Raw genomic sequence first — 25,272 nt, forward strand, 5'->3', positions numbered from 1 at the left:
AGGCAAATAGGAAGGCAAGCTTCCTGAAGTTGTCAATGCACCCGACTAACAGGTTGCCAAACCATTGTTGGGCTATGTCCTTCAAGGTAGTCCGGAAACAGCGACACCATATTGCATCCTCCAACCCCTGCATGTGCATAAGGTTGGAGTAGGCCATGAGGTGGTCCTCCGGTTTGGAGGTACCATCATAGGCACCCACCAACACATTTTTAACCTTGGCCGGCTGTGCCGCATCGGTTATCTCCTTGGTGAACACAGAAGTTTGTTCAGCAAGTTTGAGCAAACGGAGCTGCCAGTCCAAAGGCTGGACATTGTATGCTGCTTGACCCCCCAAAGAGGGTTGGCTGCATGAAATGAGGAGAATACGGGCCGTAGACCATAGGGGGTACATACAGAGCATTCCCAATCATCTGAGGGGCAGAGTGGACGGTGTTGCCGTCTGTCTGGCTCTGCAAGGAATGAGTATTCCTTACAGATGTATTTTTGAAGCTGTCAGGAAAGCTCGAAGTAGAAGCTGATTCACACAGCTGCTGATTCCGATTTCGCTCGATGACATGTCGAGCGTCAGTGTAAGTCTTTTTGTTGCCATCCGGTTGAACAACATGGATGATCTTCCTTGTGATTGTGCCCGTCTAGGGCAGAAGAATCTTTGTCAAGTCAATGGCAGGCGTAGTCTTCTCCTTGGGATGTGGATTAGCCTGCCTGTTCCTGACTGACTTCTTCCTCGCAGTACGAGGAGATTTTTTGGCCGACTCACTCTTGCTAGAGCCAGCCGTCTTCTTTTCGATCAGGTCTTTAATCTCACCCTTGAAACTTGTCATGAATTTCATGAGCTCGTCTCTGGTGACTAGAGCTTGACCTCTTACCGTCTGGGTTTCCCCTTCCGGCTGCCCAGGGGGCCTGCTTGTACCCGCCTAGGACGGAGGCGCCTAGTAATGAGTGACCCATCTTTGGCCACATATGTTTCTACCCGAGGATCATCATCCTCCCAGTCTGTAAAGACCTTCGGCTGATGATCCTTGAGGTTAAGAGGTGGTATAGACTCTTGAACCATCTTTGAGGTACTCTCCCCACAGACGACGCCAAATGTTTTGGGTGTTTTTGTCCCTCGGGAGAGTTACAGCTCGAAGACTAGTCCAACTGCGCCTGTACCTGCAAAACAATTGAGACTACGGGTGGTTGGAGCTCCGCCTCAAACGGTCAAGTTAGAATGTGTATGGAGAAAGTAAAAAGATGCGGAAAGTAAAGAGGATCTTCTCGAATTCCGAGATTAGGTGTTTTCTCTAATATGAGAGAATGTAGGGTAGGTGTAATAAATGATTGAATCTGTCCCAAAAATGGGGGATATCTCCCTTTTTATAGGGTCATTGGGAAAGATGCTCTCTCCTAGGTCATTTGACCTAGATTTGGTGGGCTTCGCCCTTTTTGCGGCGTTCTAGGAAATTAGGCCTTGAAAGCCGCAATTCTAGTAGGTATCTGAGGCTGATACGTGTCAACTGGTAATTGGCCCAATTAACCTGTCCAGGCTTAACACGTATCCCTCTCTGATTGGTCCACATGTCTAGAGTATTTTTACCCAAAACAACATGGGGCATAATCTAATACAGAACATAACAATAAAGCCATAAAAGAGGAATGGAATAATAAATTTAAAAAATGGTGACAAACAATAATTAATTAGCACCCTCTGTCCCTACTTCCAAATCAAAACAATAAATGGAGGGAAACACTCAAAATTTAAACCCTTAAAAACTTTGTCCAAAATCTGACCAAAATACCCCTCAAATTGCAGTTGACTCTTTAAGCATCGCCCCCACTATAACCCAAACACAAGCAAACAATCCAGAATCCATTACCCAAACGTCACTTGTTTATTCTGCTATCGTCACACTCCATTCCCCCAATTTTCTCACCCACTTTCTCTCTCCTCTCGATTTCTCCTCAATTGCTAGGGTTTTGCTCAACGCCGGAGCAATGGAGGCGCCGGATTTTCACCTACCTGACGAAGTTTTAGCAGTCATTCCTACAGATCCTTACGACCAGCTTGATTTAGCTCGCAAAATTACTTCAATGGCGATTGCTTCTCGAGTCTCGAATCTTGAGTCTGAAACTAGTCGACTTAAGCAGAAGGTTTCTGATCAAGACCGCCATATTTTTGAACTTGAGGAGAAAGCTTCTTGCCTTCAGCAAGTTTTTCAGGAAGCTGATTCTCGGTTGAAGCTTGTTCTTGATGAAAATGTATGAATAATTTCCTCTGATTTTTGGGTTTTTTTCCTTTGTAATTTGATATGGGTTTTGAATTTGGTTTATGTTTGGTTGTTTGAAGATGAAATTAGTACAGGAGAGAGATTCGTTGTCGGCGACTGTGAAGAAATTGAACCGGGACTTGGGAAAGGTTTGAATTTCTCTCTCATTTGGAATTTGAAATTGGTGGAATTGTGATTTTTGATTATTTCTGTATCATACGAAGTATGTTCGCAGGGCCGTTTCTGAGATTTCGGTGGCCTGGGGCAAAAACATAAATTGGGGCCCTAATTGACATATACTATATAAAATTTTAAGAAAATTGGGTATGCAAAATGAAAATACATATTTTTATGATTAATAATTTTTATAAACATCAAATTTCATAAAACATTGAGATTACATTCTCGTAACTCTCGTTGAAATAATTACACCAGCCGAACCATTCAAACCGAGTATCCAACCAATCAATTAAATTTTTTTCCAAATTTTGTAATATTTGAATGAAAGTTGTTATACATTTTAAGAAAAATAATTTAATACAAATAAGAGAACTTGATGAATAAAGTATGTATGCACCATTCAAAAAATGTCATTTGATATTTTGGAATTCTACTGCACTATTGTAGTGTTGTACAGTACACACTTCTTGTTTTCTTTATTTTTTTTTTCTTAAAAATATATATACATATTATTATTTAGTACGAAGTATAAATTTCTGGGGCCTTGTATTGTATTAAAGCTGGACTTTTTAACAAGGGGCCCAGGCAGCCGCCCCAGCTGCCCTCCCCTTGCTACGGCCCTGTATGTTCGATTGGGGCAGGAAAATTGTAGTCTAGCATTTATTTTTGGAACTTTTCACTCTAAATTCTAATTGAACTTGGTTACATCCTACCACACGAGTCAATGTGTGATTTTTGGTGCATATAATTGGTTTATTAAAAAATTGGTTATCTTATGTCAAGCTAGAATTTCTAATGCATTTGTTAAAAATTTGAGCATTAATTAACTAAAATCTATGCATTATCTCAGCTGGAGCAAGCTTCGGTTCCTACGGCTTTGTCTTGGGTTCGATTCGCATTGCCCCACTACCCATGGGTATTGTGGGACCGACCTCATACCCCTTTAAAAAGTACAACCATTGCATAAATCTCCATTGTAGATTTTAGTTCTTGATGTTTCAAGGAGGAAAATTTTGGAAGGGAAACTTTATAGAGTGGTTTTGCTTTAATGTATTGTATGGATATATATATATATATATTTTGTTTTTTTCATTGGTTAATTAATTGCTACTTAATAATGGTTTGCAAGAACTTTTGTTTGAATATGTGGAGTGTTGATATCCTTTATGTTAACTATAAGAAATTTATGAAGAAATTTAGAATAGGAGGAAAGAGGGATCATTTGCCATTCGTAAGACGGTTAGCCAGTGAAGAGAGAAATGTGGGATAGTGAAGCTTGGGGGGGGGGGGGGGGGGAGGGATGGGGATATGTTAGCTAAAATACTATCAATATTGTTTCATGAGTTTCCATTGAGATATACCCTTGGGGTCTAGCCTAGCTTGGTTTTTATTTTTTATTGACTAGCCTCCTCATAGACGGTTGAACTTGCCAAAACTACTAATATAAGCTTACATCTTGGAATAGATCTTCACTTGTAGCTTGAATGTACTTGATACCAACTAGCTTGTCAAAGGGGTTCATATGGCAACATATGAACATAATTATGTACTTGTTTTGTGGGGAAGGAGAGAGTGAAGACAAATTATGTTCATAGTGGCTAAAGAAACGTTGGAGTAAGCTATTTATATCTTGAATAATGAGAAATAGTTTGTCTTTCGAATATTATTGATTATTGATTGACTTCTAATTCAGAATGTGGTGTTTACAATGTCTTTGGAGAAGAAGACGTGTTTAAGAAATACTATGATGGAAATCTTGTAAAGTATATGGTTTTTTTATTATTTTTTAAAATTTTGATGGAGTTAGGGAATTTGATTAACTTGTAGTCTGTTAGCATCTTTGTGTGTAAAAAATTTAAAGGAATTGGATTAACTTGTAGTAGGCTTTTTGGCAACTTTGTGAAGATTCCTTGTCCTTTTGCTGTAATTAGGAATGGCTAAATCCTACGGGTTGGATTCGAGCTAGACTTGGTAGGATCTTAATCTAAATTGATCAATAAACTAATCCAATAGTCCAAGTTCAAGTTTGAGTTTGGATCTGACTAACTATGCTTTGAGAATCTGGATGATTAACCTCATTACCAATAGTAACAGCATAATAGCAGCAGATATTGAAATCCAACATTAATACATACATACATCAGATAGAAATTTATACAATAAAGTAACGTGTGATTATTAAAGACATGTATTCATGTAAACATAGAAAATCAAAATATTAGTAAAATTAATTGATGTTGATGGTTGTAGAAATTAACAACGTAATAATAAACTTACAAAAAGGTGAAAAAAAAAGAGAATAAATCAGCAAAATGACCCTAATGCTAGTATGCTACGGCTATGAGTGTTTTGCCCCAATTTCGATTTTCAAAGTCAGGCATAGATCGAAAGGAAACTAAGTGCAGGGTTCATTGTTAATTATTAGGAGTTTGTTAATTTATGACCTCAATTTCTGTCTCTGGTCTATATGTAAGAGAACAATATTTTAAGCTTCTATTTTGATGAGATGTTTGGCATCATGTTTTCATCATATGGGCTGTTGAACCAAAACATGCTTCTATTAGCATGCACTTCGTGTAATTCAACATCTGCAGCTCCTTATTTCATTTGCTTTAAAAATGATTCATCAAGGTTTGGTTTAACCTTAAAATTTGTGCATAGTGGATTTCATCAGTCCATATTTAAGTCCTTCCCTTAAATGGCAGCTGGAGACATTCAAGAGACAACTGATGCAATCACTCAGTGAAGATTCTTCTGTAAGTTTTTATTTTTTTTTATATTTATTATGGAAGTTGTTTCTCTCTGAATTCCCAAATTGTGCTTGATTGATACCACCAAAATGTGTATCTTGTTTTGTGATCTATATTAACTGTAGCAATAAGTGAGTATATGTTTTATGAATGGCAGACTGAAACTGTTGATATTGGGACCTGTGATCAAGCAGTTCCAAGAGCCTATCCAGACAAAGGTACTGTATTCAGCTCTTAATTTTTTTTGTTAAGTTCATATTAGTTTTATGAGATCTGGTAATGTGGTGTGAATGTGATATCTTCGTATGAGGAACTTATGTATTTCTTAATATGACTACTGTCTGAAGCTGACGGTGCTAATGGCCACACAAGACACTATTCTTATAATAGCACCACTGAATCCAGATACTCAAGCAATGAATGTATGTTGCTTCTATTATTCAGATTATATTTTTGGACTCTCATTTGGCTGTGTGCTTTAGCATCTCTCTCGTAATGACTTTTTTTTTTCGTTCTGTAGCTGTGAAACAAACTGGTCAACGATTTTCATTGACTCCCTATCAAATAACCCCTCGGCTGACTCCTACTGGAACACCCAAAGTTATTTCAACTACTGGTTCCCCCAAATCTTATTCCGCTGTTGGGTCTCCTCAGAAAGACTCTGGGGCAACAACTCCTACTAAAATGCAGTATGATGGACGAACTTCACTGTCATCATGGTATCCGTCAAGTCAGCGATCATCAACAGCAAACTCACCACCTCGTGCTCGGGCTTTGCCAAGTATGGGGTTTTCTTACCTATGAATTTTGATTGATTTGCTATCTTTCTATAAAGCCAATCTATGCAATAATTCCAATTTTGTGTCAAGTTACCAATGCTCAAAGGTTTCTTGTTTTTTCTTGGATACTACTGAATAATTTTTAGCAATATATCCTATCTTCTGAAATGTTAGTTAGCTGAATGACCAAGAACTGTATCTGAGCGGATTATCCACTTTACTTCTGTTTCCATCTCTATACCTATGGATTGTGTTCATTGTTGTATATCTGACCATTCTTATTGCTAGCTTGTCTCTTTGTGGTCTGTGGTGTTGTGATGCGTACATGAGAGAATAACTTCTGTATTCATATATGGTTTGTTGTGTTATTATTTTGTTTACTCATATTGAAGCTGCTCTTAACAATGTAGGTCGAACCCCTAGAATCGACGGAAAAGAGTTTTTCCGCCAGGCTCGGTGAGTTCTGTTTTCTATCTAAAACAATAATTCACTGTGTTTACGAATGTTTATCTAAATTTTTTTTATGTATCAGGAGTCGATTGTCATATGAGCAATTCAGTGCTTTCCTTGCGAATATTAAGCAACTAAATGATCACAAGCAATCACGCGAGGTAATAATAGCTGTATTTCAAGAAGCATTACCCTTATTGTGGCTGGTTCTATCTAGTAATTTAGTACATATGTAGAGTTGTAAGCCTTATTAGTAAATGTTAGTTGTACATTTACTTAACATAAACTTGGAAGAGGGTGATTTAGAGTGACATGAGTGCCTTGGGGATTAAGGAGGATATGGTGTTGGATAGGACGGTATGGAGGGAGAAAATTTACGTCAACGACCTGAATTGTTTATATATCCTTTTGAAGTTTATTTTCGTTTTTAATGTTATTTTGGCCCACTAACGTTTCATGAACTGTATTGTTTTCCTTTGCTAAAGCTTTCTCAAACCTTCTGTTTTCAACTTGGACGTTTTAACAACTCTCTTAAACCGTTTTTGCATTTTATTCTTGATTTACCTTTAAAACTCTCTTAATTTTTCTTAAGCTCTTTCGTTTACTCACTTTACTCACCTTTCTTAAAACTCTTCTAAATGATGGTTTTGTCATGTTCGTTTCTTTATATTGAGGGATTCCTTATGACGATTCATGTTAGCCGACCCCAAATCATTTTGGGACTAAGGCTTTGTTGTTGTTGTTGTTGAGCTAAATCCGGTCCTGTAATTGTGAGCTTCTAGTAACCTGTAACTATTTATTTAGTTAAGATCATTTGTCAGCCCTTTTTAGTGAAAGGAAACAAGTTTATGAGCTATGAGCCTTTGATATATTTTTTTCTCTCTCTTATTCTATAGAAGTCAGTAAAAGAAGAATTAAGGAAGAAAGATAATCAGAAAATGTTTAGGCAATTCGGGCTTCTTGGTGTTTGTAAAATTTCTTTGACCCAAGCATAGAGATAGGAACAGCCATTTTCTTTATATTGCTGATTAAAGCAGACAAATCACATACTCCTGTGTTCATATTCATATTAGGAAACCTTACGAAAAGCAGAAGAGATACTAGGTACAGATAACAAAGATCTTTACCTCTCATTCCAAGGGCTGCTCAACCGCAATGTGAACTAGTTTTTGCAAACATGCAGTTTCAAGCCTTGTGGTATGCCAAATTTATTTATCTTTGTTGATTTATTTTTATCATCATTTGTGTATATTTTGGAACTAGATAATTATCAATCCTTATTTCAAACAGTGTGCCCAAAATTTTATTTTTCTTAGCTATAACGATTTTGAGGGAAAATTTCCCCTTTCTGTTTTTATCTAAAAATGTATTACCTCTGTTCCTAAATGTTTTTAAACACTTTCCTCACTAGTTTGTTCCTCAAAGTTCCTTACAGCTTCACTTTAATCTTTTCCTCACTAGTTTGTTCCTCAAAGTTCCTTACAGCTTCACTTTAATCTATATCTGGCAAATTCCATATACTCCCCTGCCCCCTTACCCCACAATGCTTGTATTTTTCCACTCTCTCTTACTTTTTCCACCTTTTTCCTTATATTAAACCATCTTATAACTCTTTTTTTTACTTTATCTATTTTATCTTATTTCACTCACCTCATCAATAGTCTCTTTCCAACTGCCATAATTTCCGTGAGAATAGTTAACATCAAGACTATACAAGAACAGAGGTAGTATAAGAGTGCTTCACGCTCACAAAACGAAGGGGAAATAATCTTTCTCTTTGGCTAGATAATATCATTTTGTTCACTTTCCTTTTATTCTTAAATCTGACTACCTATGGATTAACTCTTAAAAAGGCCGATGATTAGGGATGGAAATGGATCGGGTTCGGATCAGTGAAGCTCCACCCGCATCTATTCGTTTCACCCGATCCATCTGTCACCCGCATAATACATCACCCGAAATCCATCCATCCACCATCCGCGGGTGAAACGGATGGGCCGGGTGGGTAAATAAAAATTAATTTTAGATAAAAAAAAACTTTGAGATAACTATTTTACCCTTTAATATTAAAATAATTATTGTAAAATAATTGTGATATGTCAAATATTAACATAAAAAATAAAATATAATTGTACCATACAACTAATATGCAAATATTATATATGTATAAGATATTTATATTTATTTTTAAAAAATAAGAATATTTATAATACTAAACGGATGGATGGATGGGTGACGGATGGGATTAACAACCACCCAAATCCGACCCGATTCATTACCCGATTCGCTCGTCACCCGCCTCTCATCCATATAAACCGGGTTTTTCACCCGTTTAATAAAGCGGATGGATCGGGTGGTCGGATCATCCGTTGGATATTTCCATCCTTACCGATGATACAAGAGGTTAAAGGAAAACTTGGGACATTTATCTTTCCATGTTTTCAGTTTTTTTTTTTTTTTTTCCTTGAAATAGTGTCTAAGAGAATAAGATTGGATGCCAAAATATCGATTGATGAAAGACTAATAATAAACTTATGGTTATGAAGTGACTTAAGTACTAAGTTAATTAGAGGTTGTTTAGAAGCTATTCAACTATGACTTGTGTATCATTCACACCAAATGTCTTGTAATGACTTGTGTTTTTATCTTGGGTCCCAATTCTATAAAGTTCTCTTTTTTTTTTTTTTTTTAGGATTTTGCAAATCAGGTCTAAACCACTTGCTAAAGGAACTTTATTAAATGAGAGACTCACTTATTAAACATAGTGAGACAACCTTCATTTCTATTAAGCTACACATATTCTCTTCACCTTTGATATATTTTCTTCGTCATGTAGATTGGCGATGGTGCGTCTCTTTCACAAAAAGAAAATTTAAATAAAAATCAGCTTCCTTGATTTATAGGCCTTGAACTTGATGAATATGATCATCATTTTGCTAGCTCTTTTTCAAGTCTCAAATCTCGCTTATTTTCTTCATCACTTTCTAGTTATTACTCAATCTTATTGTTGTACCTTAAGCTTAGAAGAAGGCTTAATCTTGAATGTGAGGTTCTAGCTTGGACCTTTCTTTTTAAAAAATGTTATGATATATTCAATTTATAACGGCGCTGCCTTCTCCAGCGCAAGAGGTGGTTTGTTGGAAGAAGATGATTGAAAATGATAGGAGGGAAAGAAGAAGAGGGTGGGTGCAAACATAGTTATCAGAATGGGGATTCTACTTTGAATCGATGAGTTGGGTAGAATTGAATCGTAGAATCGTACATTCTACAAAATTGTAAAATTGAGCTTCAAAATGTAACTAATGACGACATACATAATTATAGTAATATATATTGTTGATAACATAATATCGACAATACAAGTATAAAATAGTTTAAGAAATAATTTCGCACGCGCAAATCTCAAACGGTTACAATAAACTATAACGTCAGATTATTAGTACACATTCTTAACCACGAGAGTACAAGACAATTGTTGTTAAATTATGAAAAAAATAACGTTGTTGACTCGTAAAATTGATCCCCCCAGCAAATAAAAAATCCAATGATAATAAAAAACTAAGTGTGAAGTTAGTTAATTTTAACGAGATAGCTAAAAAATGACAACTATAACAAATTCATGTTATAAAAGTGTTTATATGTCCAAAATTAAGTGCATAAGACTCATGAATATATTCTTATGCCCAAAAAAATTAAATGGTGGGATAGAATTGTGAAAGTTATTTAAATTGATGTTTCATAAGCTTTATTATGATTTATATTGAATAATATATAAGTCATTGACTAAAGTTAGGCTCAACTATGACACCCTTACACTCTTTAGGCTATAACATAACAAATGTCACTATAAGAAAACAGCAAAATTGCGACGGAAAAAGTTCGTCGTAATATATGTCAATTCCGTCGTAAAGTAGGGTTACGACGGAACTGGTCGTCGAAAAACCCTTTGTAGGAAAATGGCCATATTCCGACGGAATTTCCGTCGTAAACCTACTTTACGACGGAAATAATATCGTCGGACTTGAAATTGGCCTTTATTAAAGATCCGTCGCAAGCTTCCGACGGAAACAGATCCGTCGCAACCTTTAATTTACGACGGAATTTTCTGTCGTAATTTATAATTTACGACGGAAAAAAGCCTCGCAAACTATAATTTACGACGGAAAAAAGCGTCGCAAACTCTAATTTATGACGGAAAATAGCGTCGCAACCTATAATTTGCTGACGGAAAATTCTGTCGGAAATTTATAAGTTGCGACGGAATTTTCCGTCGTAAATTAGAGTTTGCGATAGAAAATTCCGTCGCAACCTATATAATTCCGACGGAATTTTCCGTCGCAAATTATAAATTACGACAGAAAATTCCGTCGTAAATTATAGGTTGCGACGGAATTTTCGTCGTAAATTATAGTTCCAGCCCAAAACAAATTTCTGTAATTTTCTGCATTTTCAAACTTGAATTTTTTTAATGATAATCGACAAAAAAAAAAAAAAACTAAATATTAAGTCCTGAAATTGTTGTTTTAAAAAAATTAATTACTGACCTACGAAATTATATTTATGTACATATATATATAATAATTATGTCCTAGTACAAAAGATAGTCTACATTTTGGTATCTATACCAAACAAAAGCTAGGTTAGAGTGATTCTATGTTAGACTAAAGCTAAGCTACGCAATCGCCTGGAAACCTGGCCTGCTCCACCACTACCCGGGTCGTTCCTTGGGTCTAGGATGAATGGTGGAACATGAGTCGTTGTTGGTCAAACGACTCATCATCTCATCCATACTCTCCTTGTATCTCCTCTCCATTTCAGCCATTCGGGAGTCAATTCGCCTTTCCATCTCGGCTTCCATTTGAGTTTGGAGAGCTTGCACCCTGTGTTCCATCTGGTCTTGCATTTGAGAAATGACATTTGAGAAATGACAGACGGCGTGTATTGCTGCGAAGAACGGGAACCTCGACCCATCTGTTTGCCATAGTAGAGCTCTGCACCTTGGCCAAGTCCCTTCACACGCCCCTTCTTATTGCGCCCACCCACCGTCTCCCAGTACAACTCATTGGGACTCTTCTGAATCCCCTGACTCCTTGTTTCTTCGAGCTTCTTCTGGTAGGTCTCCTACAAAATATTGAAGATAATAAAAAATATTGTTAAAAAAACAACCAACAATATAAGGTAAAGTTTCTTTCTTCTAACATTCCAATATCACATACTTTTAGGTGCATAAGGATAGAAATAAAGAAAAATAAGCACATAAGTCAAATATCGACCCTAACCCATCCAAAATCATCCAAATTCGGGCTATATGGCTAAAACCATGCCTATTTTCTATGTTTTCAAGCAAATGTAAGGTTTCTTTCTTCTAACATTCCAATATCAATTGCTTTTAGGTGCCTAAGGATAGAAATTAAGAGAATTAAGCACATATGTCAAATATCGACCCTAACTCATCCAAAATCATCCAAATTTGGGCTATATGGCTAAAACCATGCCTATTTTCTAAGTTTTCAAGCAAATGGACTCGTTCTTTATTCTAACATTCCAATATCACATACTTTTAAGTGCCTAAGGATAGAAATTAAGAGAAATAAGCACATATGTCAATTTTCGACCCTAACTCATCCAAAATCATCCAAATTTGGGCTATATGGCTAAAACCATGCCTATTTTCTAAGTTTTCAAGCAAATGGACTCGTTCTTTCTTCTAACATTCCAATATCACATACTTTTAAGTGCCTAAGGATAGAAATTAAGAGAAATAAGCACATATGTCAATTTTCGACCCTAACTCATCCAAAATCATCCAAATTTGGGCTATATGGCTAAAACCATGCCTATTTTCTAAGTTTTCAAGCAAATGTAAGGTTTCTTTCTTCTAACATTCCAATATCAATTGCTTTTAGGTGCCTAAGGATAGAAATTAAGAGAAATAAGCACATATGTCAATTTTCTACCCTAACTCATCCAAAATCATCCAAATTTGGCCTATATGGCTAAAACCATGCCTATTTTCTATGTTTTCAAGCAAATGGACTCGTTCTGTCTTCTAACATTCCAATATCACATACTTTTAAGTGCGTAAGGATAGAAATTAAGAGAAATAAGCACATATGTCAAATATCGACCCTAACTCATCCAAAATCATCCAAATTTGGCCTATAAGGCTAAAACCATGCCTATTTTCTAAGTTTTCAAGCAAATGGACTCGTTCTTTCTTCTAACATTCCAATATCACATACTTTTAAGTGCCTAAGGATAGAAATTAAGAGAAATAAGCACATATGTCAATTTTCGACCCTAACTCATCCAAAATCATCCAAATTTGGGCTATATGGCTAAAACCATGCCTATTTTCTAAGTTTTCAAGCAAATGTAAGGTTTCTTTCTTCTAACATTCCAATATCAATTGCTTTTAGGTGCCTAAGGATAGAAATTATGAGAAATAAGCACATATGTCAATTTTCGACCCTAACTCATCCAAAATCATCCAAATTTGGCCTATATGGCTAAAACCATTCCTATTTTCTAAGTTTTCAAGCAAATGTAAGGTTTCTTTCTTCTAACATTCCAATATCAATTGCTTTTAGGTGCCTGAGGATAGAAATTAAGAGAAATAAGCACATATGTCAATTTTCGACCCTAACTCATCCAAAATCATCCAAATTTGGGCTATATGGCTAAAACCATGCCTATTTTCTATGTTTTCAAGCAAATGGACTCGTTCTTTCTTCTAACATTCCAATATCAATTGCTTTTAAGTGCCTAAGGATAGAATTTAAGAGAAATAAGCACATATGTCAAATATCGACCCTAACTCATCCAAAATCATCCAAATTTGGGCTATATGGCTAAAACCATGCCTATTTTATATGTTTTCAAGCAAATGTAAGGTTTCTTTCTTCTAACATTCCAATATCAATTGCTTTTAGGTGCCTAAGGATAGAAATTAAGAGAAATAAGCACATATGTCAATTTTCGACCCTAACTCATCCAAAATCATCCAAATTTGGGCTATATGGCTAAAACCATGCCTATTTTCTATGTTTTCAAGCAAATGGACTCGTTCTTTCTTCTAACATTCCAATATCAATTGCTTTCAAGTGCCTAAGGATAGAAATTAAGAGAAATAAGCACATATGTCAAATATCGACCCTAACTCATCCAAAATCATCCAATTTTGGGCTATATGGCTAAAACCATGCCTATTTTTTATGTTTTCAAGCAAATGTAAGGTTTCTTTCTTCTAACATTCCAATATCAATTGCTTTGAGGTGCCTAAGGATAGAAATTAAGAGAAATAAGCACATATGTCAATTTTCACCTAACTCATCCAAAATCATCTAAATTTGGCCTATATGGCTAAAACCATGCCTATTTTCTAAGTTTTCAAGCAAATGGACTCGTTCTGTCTTCTAACATTCCAATATCACATACTTTTAAGTGCGTAAGGATAGAAATTAAGAGAAATAAGCACATATGTCAAATATCGACCCTAACTCATCAAAAATCATCCAAATTTGGCCTATAAGGCTAAAACCATGCCTATTTTCTAAGTTTTCAAGCAAATGGACTCGTTCTTTCTTCTAACATTCCAATATCACATACTTTTAGGTGCATAAGGATAGAAATTAAGAGAAATAAGCACATATGTCAATTTTCGACCCTAACTCATCCAAAATCATCCAAATAAGCATATAATGAGTTCTACTTTGCTAATTTGCCATATATCAACTCATATAATAAGTGTTTACCGCAATCCTTTTTGCTTTGTTGTTGGCATCCAGGCACTTCCTTGAAGTGTGTCTTCAAGAAAAGATCATGGGCATTTGGTAATTGGCCTTGGTTTTTTGCAGCCTTTATATATACATGCAGAAAATCAATGAAAACATGTTAGCCCACCAGAATTCATTAATAGACAAATGACTTAATTGTTACTGGACATATTGTAGGAACCTTACCATCCTTTTAGCATGTTGTACAGATGACATTGAACCTTGAAAGTGGGTCGGTTCAACGACATTTTCCATGGATCCGCCTCTTCGGTTCTTCTTGTTTTGTTCCGACCGCTTCTTATAATCTGGATCGGTGGCAACAATTCGCATCATGCCTTCGTGGACATCCTTATTAAGCCATCTTGGTCTGCGACCATTCAGCCTGTGTGTGATGTTGTAGAACGTGTCACGTAGGCGATTTGCAAAATTTTCTTCGAAAGTGTCCTTCACTTGGTTGTTTAACTCAGGTGCCCACTTGAATTTTTTCTGCAAATCAAGAAAATGTCTTTATTACAAAATTCAACTTCATCAATATACTTTATAAAACATGTATTATGTTAGGTTAAAGTTATCATACGCTGAACAAGTTCCAAAAGTGCTCTCTCGAATCTTCATCAACCTCTCCATAATTCCTCCAAGGCTCAACATAGTAGCCGGTTAGTAGATAATCAACAAACCTATTATATCATTAACAAAAATTCTTCACCGGGATATCATCAAACCTATAATAAAGGATAGACATTCATGTAAGTAGATAATCAACAAAAAGTGAACAAAACATGGTTAAAGTAATACAAATTCACTTTTTCAAAGTAAATACGAATTTAAGGAAATTTCATTATACAAATACATACGCACCAAAGTGTGGAAGGGTCCAACTCTAGCAAGTCATTACGATGCGGGTCCTGTAGCTCCTGTTCCTGTTGCTCCTGTTGCCCTTGTACATGCCTAGGAATCTGTCTCGGATTGACGATTTCTTGAGAGGCCCCCAAATCATGTGCCTCCTCTTCCTCCATTGACTCATCCTCGTCAACACGTACAACCTGAGATTTCCCCTTAGTCTTTCTCCTCTTGGACGTTTCTCCTTTATTTCCTCCTCCCATGATGACCACCTGAAAAAGTTGTTAGTACCATGATCGCACATTGTAAATTCATAAATTAGATCCATAAGACATTAAAATAATAAAATGAGACCAAAAATGTAATGCAATATTACAAGTCCGAGTAGTCATTAAAAACTAAACATTCGAAGACAATAGTTAAAGGAGTAACTACATATTCTCCTCTTCATTACTCTTATCACTACTACCACTATCATTATCACTATCATTATTACTATCACTAGTGTCATCTAAAAATACATCGATGTCCTCTTCTTCGTCACTATCACTGGAGCCAATGCTTTCTTCTTCTTCTTCTTCTTCATCGCTTGAGATAATAAAACCATCGTCATCATCATCATCACTATCAAGTTCATAGTCTGGAATGTCATTTGGTGGACAAAGCGTTGCATGTACTTGTGGTGAAGGACCCTGCAAAAACTCTAAATCCACCGGAGCATCAATCACCGACCTTGCTTGAGTTCTAAATACAGCCCACCATTGAACCCGATCACGTTTAAGGCTAGGGTAAGATGCATAACACACTTGAGACACTTGGTAAGATAAGACAAATGGATCATATTTGGGATACTTCTTAGTATGATTTACTTCGACAAGCTTGTATTGTTCATGGATGTTCATTCCTTTACCACAATCCATCCAACTACAACTAAACAAAATAGTCTTGTACTCTTTTTCGGGACCAGTGTAGACAAGTTCAATTATGTCGTTTAAAATGCCAAAGTACTCTCCACCGTCCTCACTTGAGACACATACCCCGTAATTCATCGTAGATTTGTGTTTGCCATAGGACTGTGTGTGGAAATTAAAGCCACCGACAAATATCTGGTTCCAAGTTCGAACACGCTTGAAAGGCCTCATAGACAATGCTCGCAACACATCGGAACTTGGTTTTTGTTCTCTCACCTATAACCGTTACGAATACAAATGTCACACTAATTGAAATGAAATATATTATATTATATTATCACAAATTAATCGATATGCAATGTTCGAAAAGTATTATCACCTTGTGATGAAACCAATCAGGGAATTCAGTTTCGCATTTTTCCATGACATCTTCTCGACGTAAATAAGTTCGAGTACTAAGAATGTAGTCCTCAAACTGCCTAATAGATTAATGACACATGGTTAATCATTGCAGCAATTATATTAAATTTAAGGGATTTTCAAAAGTTTATCCTAAACATATATACCTTTCGTATTCACCAAGAATGTCGATATTTCTTAAAACGAACAAATGAGCACGTTCGAGTTCCTTGTCATCTAAATACCGAGTTTTACCCAAATTTGACACACGACCCTTATCCACCGTGAACAGCTCTGGGATTTCATCGTTGTCAGCCGGGGATTCTACATCATCATTCACATTTCGACCTAGATCTCGTGTTTTTGTGTCAACTGAGGGCTGAAAGTAATTGGAGCAGAAGTTTGATATCTCTTCAGTGAGATAAGCGTTGCATATGGAACCTTCAACACGAGCCTTATTACCAATTTTTCGTTTCAGGTGAGGAACCTGTAATTATGTTTATGTAGTCGTAGAAGTATAAGTAACGAAAAGCAATGAAAGAGATGAAAGTAAGAGTTGAGAAAGGACCTTTGATTTACCTTTTGAAAGGATACATCCACCGATATTGAACAGGTCCACATAACTTGCCCTCATATGGCAAATGAATTGGTAAATGCTCCATGGAGTTGAAGAAAGAGGGGGGGAAAACCTTCTCAAGCTTGCACAGGATCTCAGCTATGTTTTTTTCCAATCGCTCCATGTCGCTAACTGTAATTGTGTAGCAACATAAATCGCGAAAGAATTGGCTTATCTCTGTAATTGCATTCCATATATGGGTAGGGAGCAATTCTCTCAATGCAGTGGGCAACAACCTCTCCATGAACACGTGACAATCATGACTTTTCATTCCATGTAACTTACCTGATTACAAATCAACGCATCGGCTTAAATTGGAAGCGTAACCATTAGGAAACCGCAGCTGTTTGACCCACTCACACAAAACCTTTCTCTGAGCCTTGTCAAGAGCAAATGGAGCCTTTGGCATGAATTCTTTTCCTCTATCATCCTCTTGAAGATGTAGTTGGGGCCGTTTACAGTATTTAGCAATGTCATTCCGAGCTGATGGCGTGTCACAAGATAGCTTTTTCACGTCCATTATAGTGTGAATCAACTGATCAAAAAAGTTTTTTTCAACGTGCATGACATCTAAGTTGTGACGATCAAGCAGATGTTTCCAATATGGAAGGTCCCATAGAGTGCTTTGCTTGAACCACCCTTTTTTTGCATTCTTGAGACGTTTCAGTGCCTCGGGGCCATCTGTTGCTTTCGGGAGGTTTTTCACACATTCCCAAAGTTCCTCTCCTGACATGATGTGAGGTGGTGAACCTTTTTCGACTTTGTTTTTACAAAATGCATTTTTACTATTTCGAAAAGGATGATTTGTCGGAAGGAATTGACGATGACAATCAAACCAAGAAACCTTACCACCATTTTCGAGCCAAAATGCTTTGCTTTTCTCCATGCAATATGGACAAGCCTTCTTACCGGCTGTGGTCCAACCAGATAACATACCATAAGATGGGAAGTCACTAACGGTCCATAGGATGGTTGCTCGAAGATTGAAATTTTGTTTTCTCGAAATATCGTAAGTATTTGCCCCAACTTCCCACAACTGTTTCAACTCGTGTATGAGCGGTTGCATGTAAACATCCAAGTTGCCCTTAGGGTTTTTAGGACCAGGAACGAGTAATGAAAGAAACATGAACTGTCTTTTCATACACATTGACGGAGGCAAGTTACAAGGGGTCAAAATGACAGGCCAACATGAATACTGTCCCCCAAACTGACCATGTGGAGCAAATCCATCCGTACATAGGCCAAGTCGAACATTACGAGGTTCAGAGGCAAACTCAGGAAAGCAACTATCTAGGTGTTTCCACGCTTCACTATCGCTAGGGTGTGCCATTGTGCCTTGAACTCGAGGATTTTTAGCATGCCATGTCATTTCCTCAGAAATGTTTTTAGTTGCAAAAAGCCTTTGCAACCTAGGTGTGATAGGGAAATAAAATAGAACATTCAAAGGCACTAAGCTACCTTTAGAAGTCTTCTTGTATCGGTCGCTGCCACACACCCTACATGTAGATAATTGAGCATCATCTTTCCAAAACAACATACATCCTTTCGGGCATGCATGAATCTTTTCATGGGGGGGCAGCTCTAACCCCTTAACAATTTTCTTGACCTCATAGAATGTCTCGGCCATGTGGTTGTTGTTAGGAATCGCTTCATTAACCAAAGAAGCAAATCCATCAACACATCTGTGCGGCAAATTTATACTCACACTTTAGGCTAGTGATTCTAGAAGCCATCTCTAACACAGACAATGAACTCCCTTCGTATAACGGTTGTTCACAAGCCCTTAACAAATCAAAAAATGGCTTGGCTTGTGCATTAGGCTCCTCCTCTAATGAAACAGGTGGCTCTTCGGAATGGCCTTGATCTTGAGACTGACCAAAGGCATCAAAAACCATTTCACGATATTCATTTGACTGCCTTGCTTCTACGAGTTCCTGGAAACCCTTCCCCATGACACATCCACTCATAGTAATTAGGTAAAAAACCGCTGCGATACAAATGAAGTTTGACCGTATCTGGATCCCTTGTTTTTGCATTTAAAACATGGACACCTAACTTCATTCGAGTTGCTACTCTCTGGATGATCTTCCACATATTTAAGGAATTCATCTACCCCCTTCAAGAACTCAGGATTAATAGAATTCCCAACCTTCCTTTCGTACATCCAGCTACGTTCTTTTTGTTTCATGATTACAAGTTCTACACAACTAACACATATGCCCATTAATCACATTAGTCATAAAGCACAATATATATTCATTATAGATCAAACTGTTATGGAAATGCAAATGAGAAGAGAAATGATTTCCAAGGGTCCTTATCACTCCAACCTAACCCATCCTTGTACGTTCAATCTCACTAGTGAATGTATGCCAGAATTTCAATTCTATGGAAAATCCGGCAGCATCTCCCTACAGTTCCCCAAGTACACAATATAGGCGATTAGAAACACCTATATATGTACCTAGAGAACATTGTAGAGAAATGACAAGCAAGGATCTTCCTTAGAATTAAAACAAAGGTATACATTCACCACCTAAGTGAGAATAAACGTACAAGGACAGTCCCAACCGGGGACTATTCAAGACATACTCCTAATGTGTATGCCTTGAATGGGTATCTAGGCATATGATTATGCAAATGATTTATTTAAAGATATTAAAACTAAACTAACATACAAAAAATTATACAAATATATCATAATTAAACTTAACATAAACAAACATATCATAAAACCATAACATTAATATAAACAAATCAAACCAAACAAAACCAAACTAAACTAACATATCATAATATTAAATATAGTAACATGCATTATAAAAAATTAAACTTAAGTAAGAAACATTATATTAAACTAAACAAAACTAAAGTAGATTATAATGAACTAAAGTAATCTAACATACATCATATTAAACAAAACAAACAAAACATACCTAAAGTTTCATAATATTAAACTAATCTAATATACTTTAGTAAAACTAAACTAAATTAAACCACATTATATTAAAATAAACTAAACTAAAGTTTCATAATATTAAACTAATCTAATATACTTTAGTAAAACTAAACTAAATTAAACCACATTATATTAAAATAAACTAAACTATACTAACATACTTACAAAAAAGTAAACTAAACTAAACTAAACTAACATACTTACAAAAAAAAAAGTAACTAAACTAAACTAAACTAAAACACATTATATTAGAATAAACTTAACGAAACTAAGTTATGTTAAACAAAACCAAACCAAACTAACATACATACGTTATATTAGGGTTTGTAATGTGACTAACCTTTAGATCTGCACTTCTTTTTGACAATTAAACCATCTAATTGTACAAATCCTACATACAAAATATTTAAAAAAAATAATTAAATTAAATAAATAAGGGTTTATTATTAAAAAAAAAATTAAAAAAAAATTGGGGAAAGGACAACTTACCAACTGCTTCAGCCACGGCGAGGGAAGGGAGGAGGCCGGAGGCTGCGGTTGTGGTGGTCAAGTCAGATTTGAATGTGTTTAAAAAAAAAAAACGAATAAAAAAAAAAAAAAAGAAAACAAAAAACAAAAACAACTTACCTAGACGCGGCGTCGGCTACAACCAGCAGCGTCAACGGAGGCTCGACGGAAAACAAGCCGGCACTTCGACCAACGTTGTCTTTCTCTTACTCCTCGTCCTCTTTCTCTTTCTCCTTTTCGTCCTCTTTTTCTAGTTAATCATCTGCAGCGTTTTGGTCGTCGTCGGCGGTGTGTGGCCTCTTTCCCTCTCTCTTTCTTCTGTTCGTAGCTTCCCGTTTCCCCTTCAATTGGAATTTTCGATTTTTTAGGTTAAGTCAATTTGGGTATTTTTTTAAAAAAGGCTTATAATTTCCGACGGAATTATTTCCGTCGTATTTCCTTTTTCCGACGGAATATTCCGTTGTAAAAAGAAAATTACGACGGAAAATTTTTCCATCGCAAGTATTACTACGGAAAATTCATCGAAAACATTGAAATCCGTCGGAAACTTGCGAGGGAAAAAAATCCGTCGTAATTTTTGAATTTTGCGACGGAAAAACCAGTCCGTCGGAAGAGATCCGTCGCTATTTTGCCTATTTCTAGTAGTGTGTACTACCTTTGTTTTACATTTTTTGCAACTTTGAAGATGCGCGGACTCTTAGGCAATATTTGTTTGTGAGTATAAGATAGAGAGAAAAATATAAGAATGCATGTGATGAATAGAGAGATAGAGAGAAATAACAACTTAAAAAGCAAAGAAAACATTAGTTGCAAATAATGTGTAACATCCATTTTTTGCAAAAGTTACAAAAAAAAAAAAAAATGAAACGAAGGTAGTAAATGATATGGGTACGGGACCAAGTTTGTTAGAAAGTAGACCTCAAGAGTTTTCCAACAATATATTATAATCCCAATTCCAACTTCGTAATCAAAAGTTATGGCTTTCGAAAAATTAGACTTTTTGTTGGAGTGAAATCATTAGAATCGGTACCGATTCCACCGATTCTAAGTAAGAGCCTATTCTTTCAGCTTAATTTCAGTTCCAATCAGTTCAGTTCCTAATTTCCTTCTCTCATAAAATATCCATTCCAGCTCTATTCAGTTGAGCTTAGCTCCAATAATTTTAGCTCAGTTTAGTAAATGTGAACAGGCCTTAATTCAACCAATTTTATGAGCGATTCTATAACATTGCGATTTTATCGTCAATTTACATCGTTTAGGGGGATTGAGATTTTATGGTTGTACTATCCGAATCGCGATTTTAGAACATTGGGTGCAAATAACAAGTTCTTTTGGTGCACATACGAAAAAGAAGTCAATGCTTAAAAATGATAGTGTATGCTAAAATAGTACACAAAGGTATCTATTGACACAAAATGCAATTTGATGGTTTTTTGTTTGCTAAAACAGTTTTAAAAGGATTTTTTTTTTTTTTGTTTTTTTTTGGGGTGCTTTTAAAAGGTTTTTTCTGGCAAATATTCCTATGATATACTGATTGTGGGGGGTTGTGGTCACATTGGTTGCATTAAAACATAGCTGAGCAATGGAAATTATAAAGAGGTTAACGAGGCCAGTGTTTAACGTAATTATCTTTGGCTGAAGCTGTATTTGTAAACAATAATGGCAACCTAGAAGGATCGGATGATAAAGAAACATCAGATCTCTGTGTTTCTTGTTTTGCTTTGTAATTCCTTGCTGTCAGCTTCGGTTGTTTGGTGATTGTTTTTATTTGGATTTAAGGAAATACCTAATCGTTAAGTAAGGGGGAGGTCATCTAGCAGTCATATTTTTCGCACATTAAAGGAAAATAATTGACCTATAATTTCAGCTGGAGGTAGTATCAATTTTAATAATTGCCAGTTCATGTACGCAGATTAAATGCTCCATCATCTAAATTTCTCAATCCCAGGTAGAAAAATGTATGGGCAGAAAAATGTATGTTTAGAAGTGCATGAAATGTAGCATGTCAGTGACACTCTAGCTTTGCATATGATTACATGAGTTACTATACTTTATGTGCTGTCGTGCTTCTATACAAAGCCCTTGGTGCCTCTTCCACTCCTATACTCACTCATGCACACACTAGTAAGAGTAGTGCATAATTTCAATTTGTAGCATAAAGAAATATTAATATAACAATTAATGTCAGGTGCGCATGATCTCTAGCAATCAATTTTGTAATTAAAAAGATTGCTCATCAACTATCACTATATACCACATACATAGACTTAGATCCTGCATTATGATTTTTGAATGAATCATGACACTGATGAAGTAAAATTGTTGCATATCAATTCATTTCTATTTATTTGAATTTTTTTTTGCTCCAATGTGTTGCTAGTTGTTGATGCTAGGCCAACTTGGTCGCCGTTTGCAGGTGTTTGTTCAAACGTCTTCCAGCTGCTTGCTGAATGTCATATGTTTACTCATGCGATGTTAAAATGAGAAGCTGATGTAATTTATTTATAGAAAGGTTGATTGTTATCAACATCATTGTACAATTTTCATGCAGGTTATACAATGTAAATCAATTGTTTCTACTTTGTGTCGCCTGCAAAATTGAGAAGAGTTAGATCTGTATGGAACTTGCCCTGATTGTAGATTTGCTTGAAGCGAAAATTTTCTATGATGAAAGCTTATTTATTACTTCCTGCAATTGCAAGACCAATAAATTCGTAACTGCATGCATATATTATGTCAAGACGTTAAAATTCGTGAACATGTTAGCTTGTTAAGGTTTTGATTCCTTGCATTGTATCCTGACATGGATGAAGAGTCAAGTTTTGCGGTTTTGCCTGACATACTGTGAGTTATTTAGCGTAATTGTTGTTAGATTGGTGTTTTCAGGTAATGATTTTTAGTCTTTGACTTGTGTCTACTCCCCCTTCCGTAAGATGGGTATTGTAATCCATATGCAACGGGGTGATGCTTTATATTAGTGAAGATGCTTGCAAGTTTATGTTTGTATATAACGGGTGTATCGTACAGGGTGTAAAAACCCATGAGCCATAGTTAAGGGCGTAAGATTCCTGCCGTCACTCCCTTAGCATGTAGATTCTTGTTGACGGACCCTACATTGTAAACAAATGGTACATCTATTAACTATTACTAAAACATAAATCTACTGACATCCTCTCTCTCAAATGTCACTTTCTCATGAAAAATTTTCCCGCCAAATGCACTTATGATGTCATATATATATATATATATATATATATATATATATATATATATATATATAGAGAGAGAGAGAGAGAGAGAGAGAGGCTCATATAAGAACCCTCCTCTATATAAGAACCCATTATATATAAGAACCATTTTCAGCCATTGGATCAATCAAGATCTAACGCTCAACATTTACCCGGATCAAAATAATGGCACTATTATAAGTTGATGAACTTTTTTATTGTATAATAGAAATTTTAGAAAAATTTGTCTGCTCTTTCTCTCTCTAAAAACTGGTACAACTTTTTTCTCTCTCTAAAGTTCTCTCCCCAAATTCATTCAAAGCTTTCAAAGAAAGATTCATCAAATTATTCATTCAAATCTGCTTGGAACTCACGAATTTTGTCCGAAGTCTTTATTAATTCAAGTGTTCGTCAATACGTTTGCGATTTTTGGGTATTTTTCTATCCGATTTTGTTTTTGGCGAGTTTCTATTCGATTTATATTTATTTTGTTCGATTATTTATTAGTTCGATTGTTTGATTGTTCGATTTTTTTGTTCTAATTTTGATTTTTTTTTGTTCGGTTTTCTTTTGCGATTTTGATGCTGTTTTGCTGCTATTTTTTTCTCAAATTTTCCCAGCCTTTTGCGGTTTTTGTATGCTGTGATTTTGATGCATTAATTTCTCAATTTTTTTCTCCGATTATGTTCGATTTTTCTGTTTTTGTTTGATTTTTGTGATATTCATTTGAATAATGATGTGCCTTTACTAGTTTTTTTATGAACTTTGCCAAAAGATCTTAGCTGCTTCCAAACACCTTCTCTATGTGTAACATGAACATGCTGTTTTATACTCCGTTTAAATGAATTGTGGAGCTTGTTTGATGAATGAGTTAGAGATGTGTAGTAAGCTTCATGATGCTGCTCCTTGCTGCTTGAAAGATAAGTCGTATGAGAAGGATATCGAGGACCTGATATGTGTATATTTTTTATTCTATTTTTGTTATAGCAGCAAGTTTATGTATCAAACTGCTTTAAATACATCAACATGTAGCTTATTTATTTGCAGCCTTTTTACTTTCAGTTTAGATATGTACTATGGGTTTGTTGGATGTGGCTTAATTATTAATATATCCCCTTTTCATTGAAATAAAAAAAGAGTGAGAGATGCTCTTGTTTATGTGTTGATTGTTGAAGGGCATTTTGTCTATTTATGCTTGTGAAAAGTTCAGAGCTAAATGAGCTTGGACGTGAATATTCAGCTCAACTTGGTTATGTTACCGACGTATCGTAGTAGTCATGGATGATTGATAGATCATCCCTCCAATATGACCATGAGTAAGTGATGCGTATTTGAGTACTACTATACTGGTAGTTGTATGACTGATAGATCATTCGGGTAATTTTAGTTGTTTTTAATGCTTAATAGATCATTCGGGTAATTTTAGTTGTTTTTTATGCTTTAATCAGTTTACTTCCTATGTTCTAAAGTTTACTTACAAGTTCTAAAGTTTACTTACAAGTTCTAAAGTTTTTAGTCTATGTTCTAAATTTTTCCAACTATATTCTAAAGTTTACCTATGCAATCTACACTAACCCCCTACCAGATAATAATGATGGCCTAGACAGCTTGTCATCTCTTCCAACTCTAATAC

The 25,272-nt window shown here is 35.7% G+C and overlaps 1 protein-coding gene across 3 annotated transcripts; it reads left to right on the top strand.

Annotated features, from left to right (window-relative positions):
* Positions 1 to 1,841: 1,841 nt before the first annotated feature.
* LOC145556032 (uncharacterized protein At4g15545-like) lies at positions 1,842 to 23,098 on the top strand. 3 transcript variants are annotated; one of them, XM_081617715.1, is made up of 10 exons: positions 1,842 to 2,238; positions 2,327 to 2,395; positions 5,132 to 5,182; positions 5,334 to 5,394; positions 5,524 to 5,598; positions 5,697 to 5,957; positions 6,366 to 6,411; positions 6,488 to 6,566; positions 7,479 to 7,602; positions 22,829 to 23,098. In XM_081617715.1, the coding sequence occupies exons 1-9, from the start codon at positions 1,975 to 1,977 to the stop codon at positions 7,569 to 7,571; spliced, it is 999 nt and encodes a 332-aa protein (XP_081473841.1). In that variant the 5' UTR covers positions 1,842 to 1,974; the 3' UTR covers positions 7,572 to 7,602; positions 22,829 to 23,098. The 3 variants fall into 3 exon arrangements, with proteins under 3 accessions (XP_081473841.1, XP_081473842.1, XP_081473843.1); XM_081617716.1 differs by having other exon boundaries at positions 22,793 to 22,885; XM_081617717.1 differs by lacking the exon at positions 7,479 to 7,602.
* Positions 23,099 to 25,272: the final 2,174 nt, after the last annotated feature.

This window comes from Chenopodium album, chromosome 8 (genome assembly GCF_948465745.1).
Source record: "Chenopodium album chromosome 8, dcCheAlbu1.1, whole genome shotgun sequence".
In the NCBI taxonomy this organism is placed as follows: domain Eukaryota; kingdom Viridiplantae; phylum Streptophyta; class Magnoliopsida; order Caryophyllales; family Amaranthaceae; genus Chenopodium; species Chenopodium album.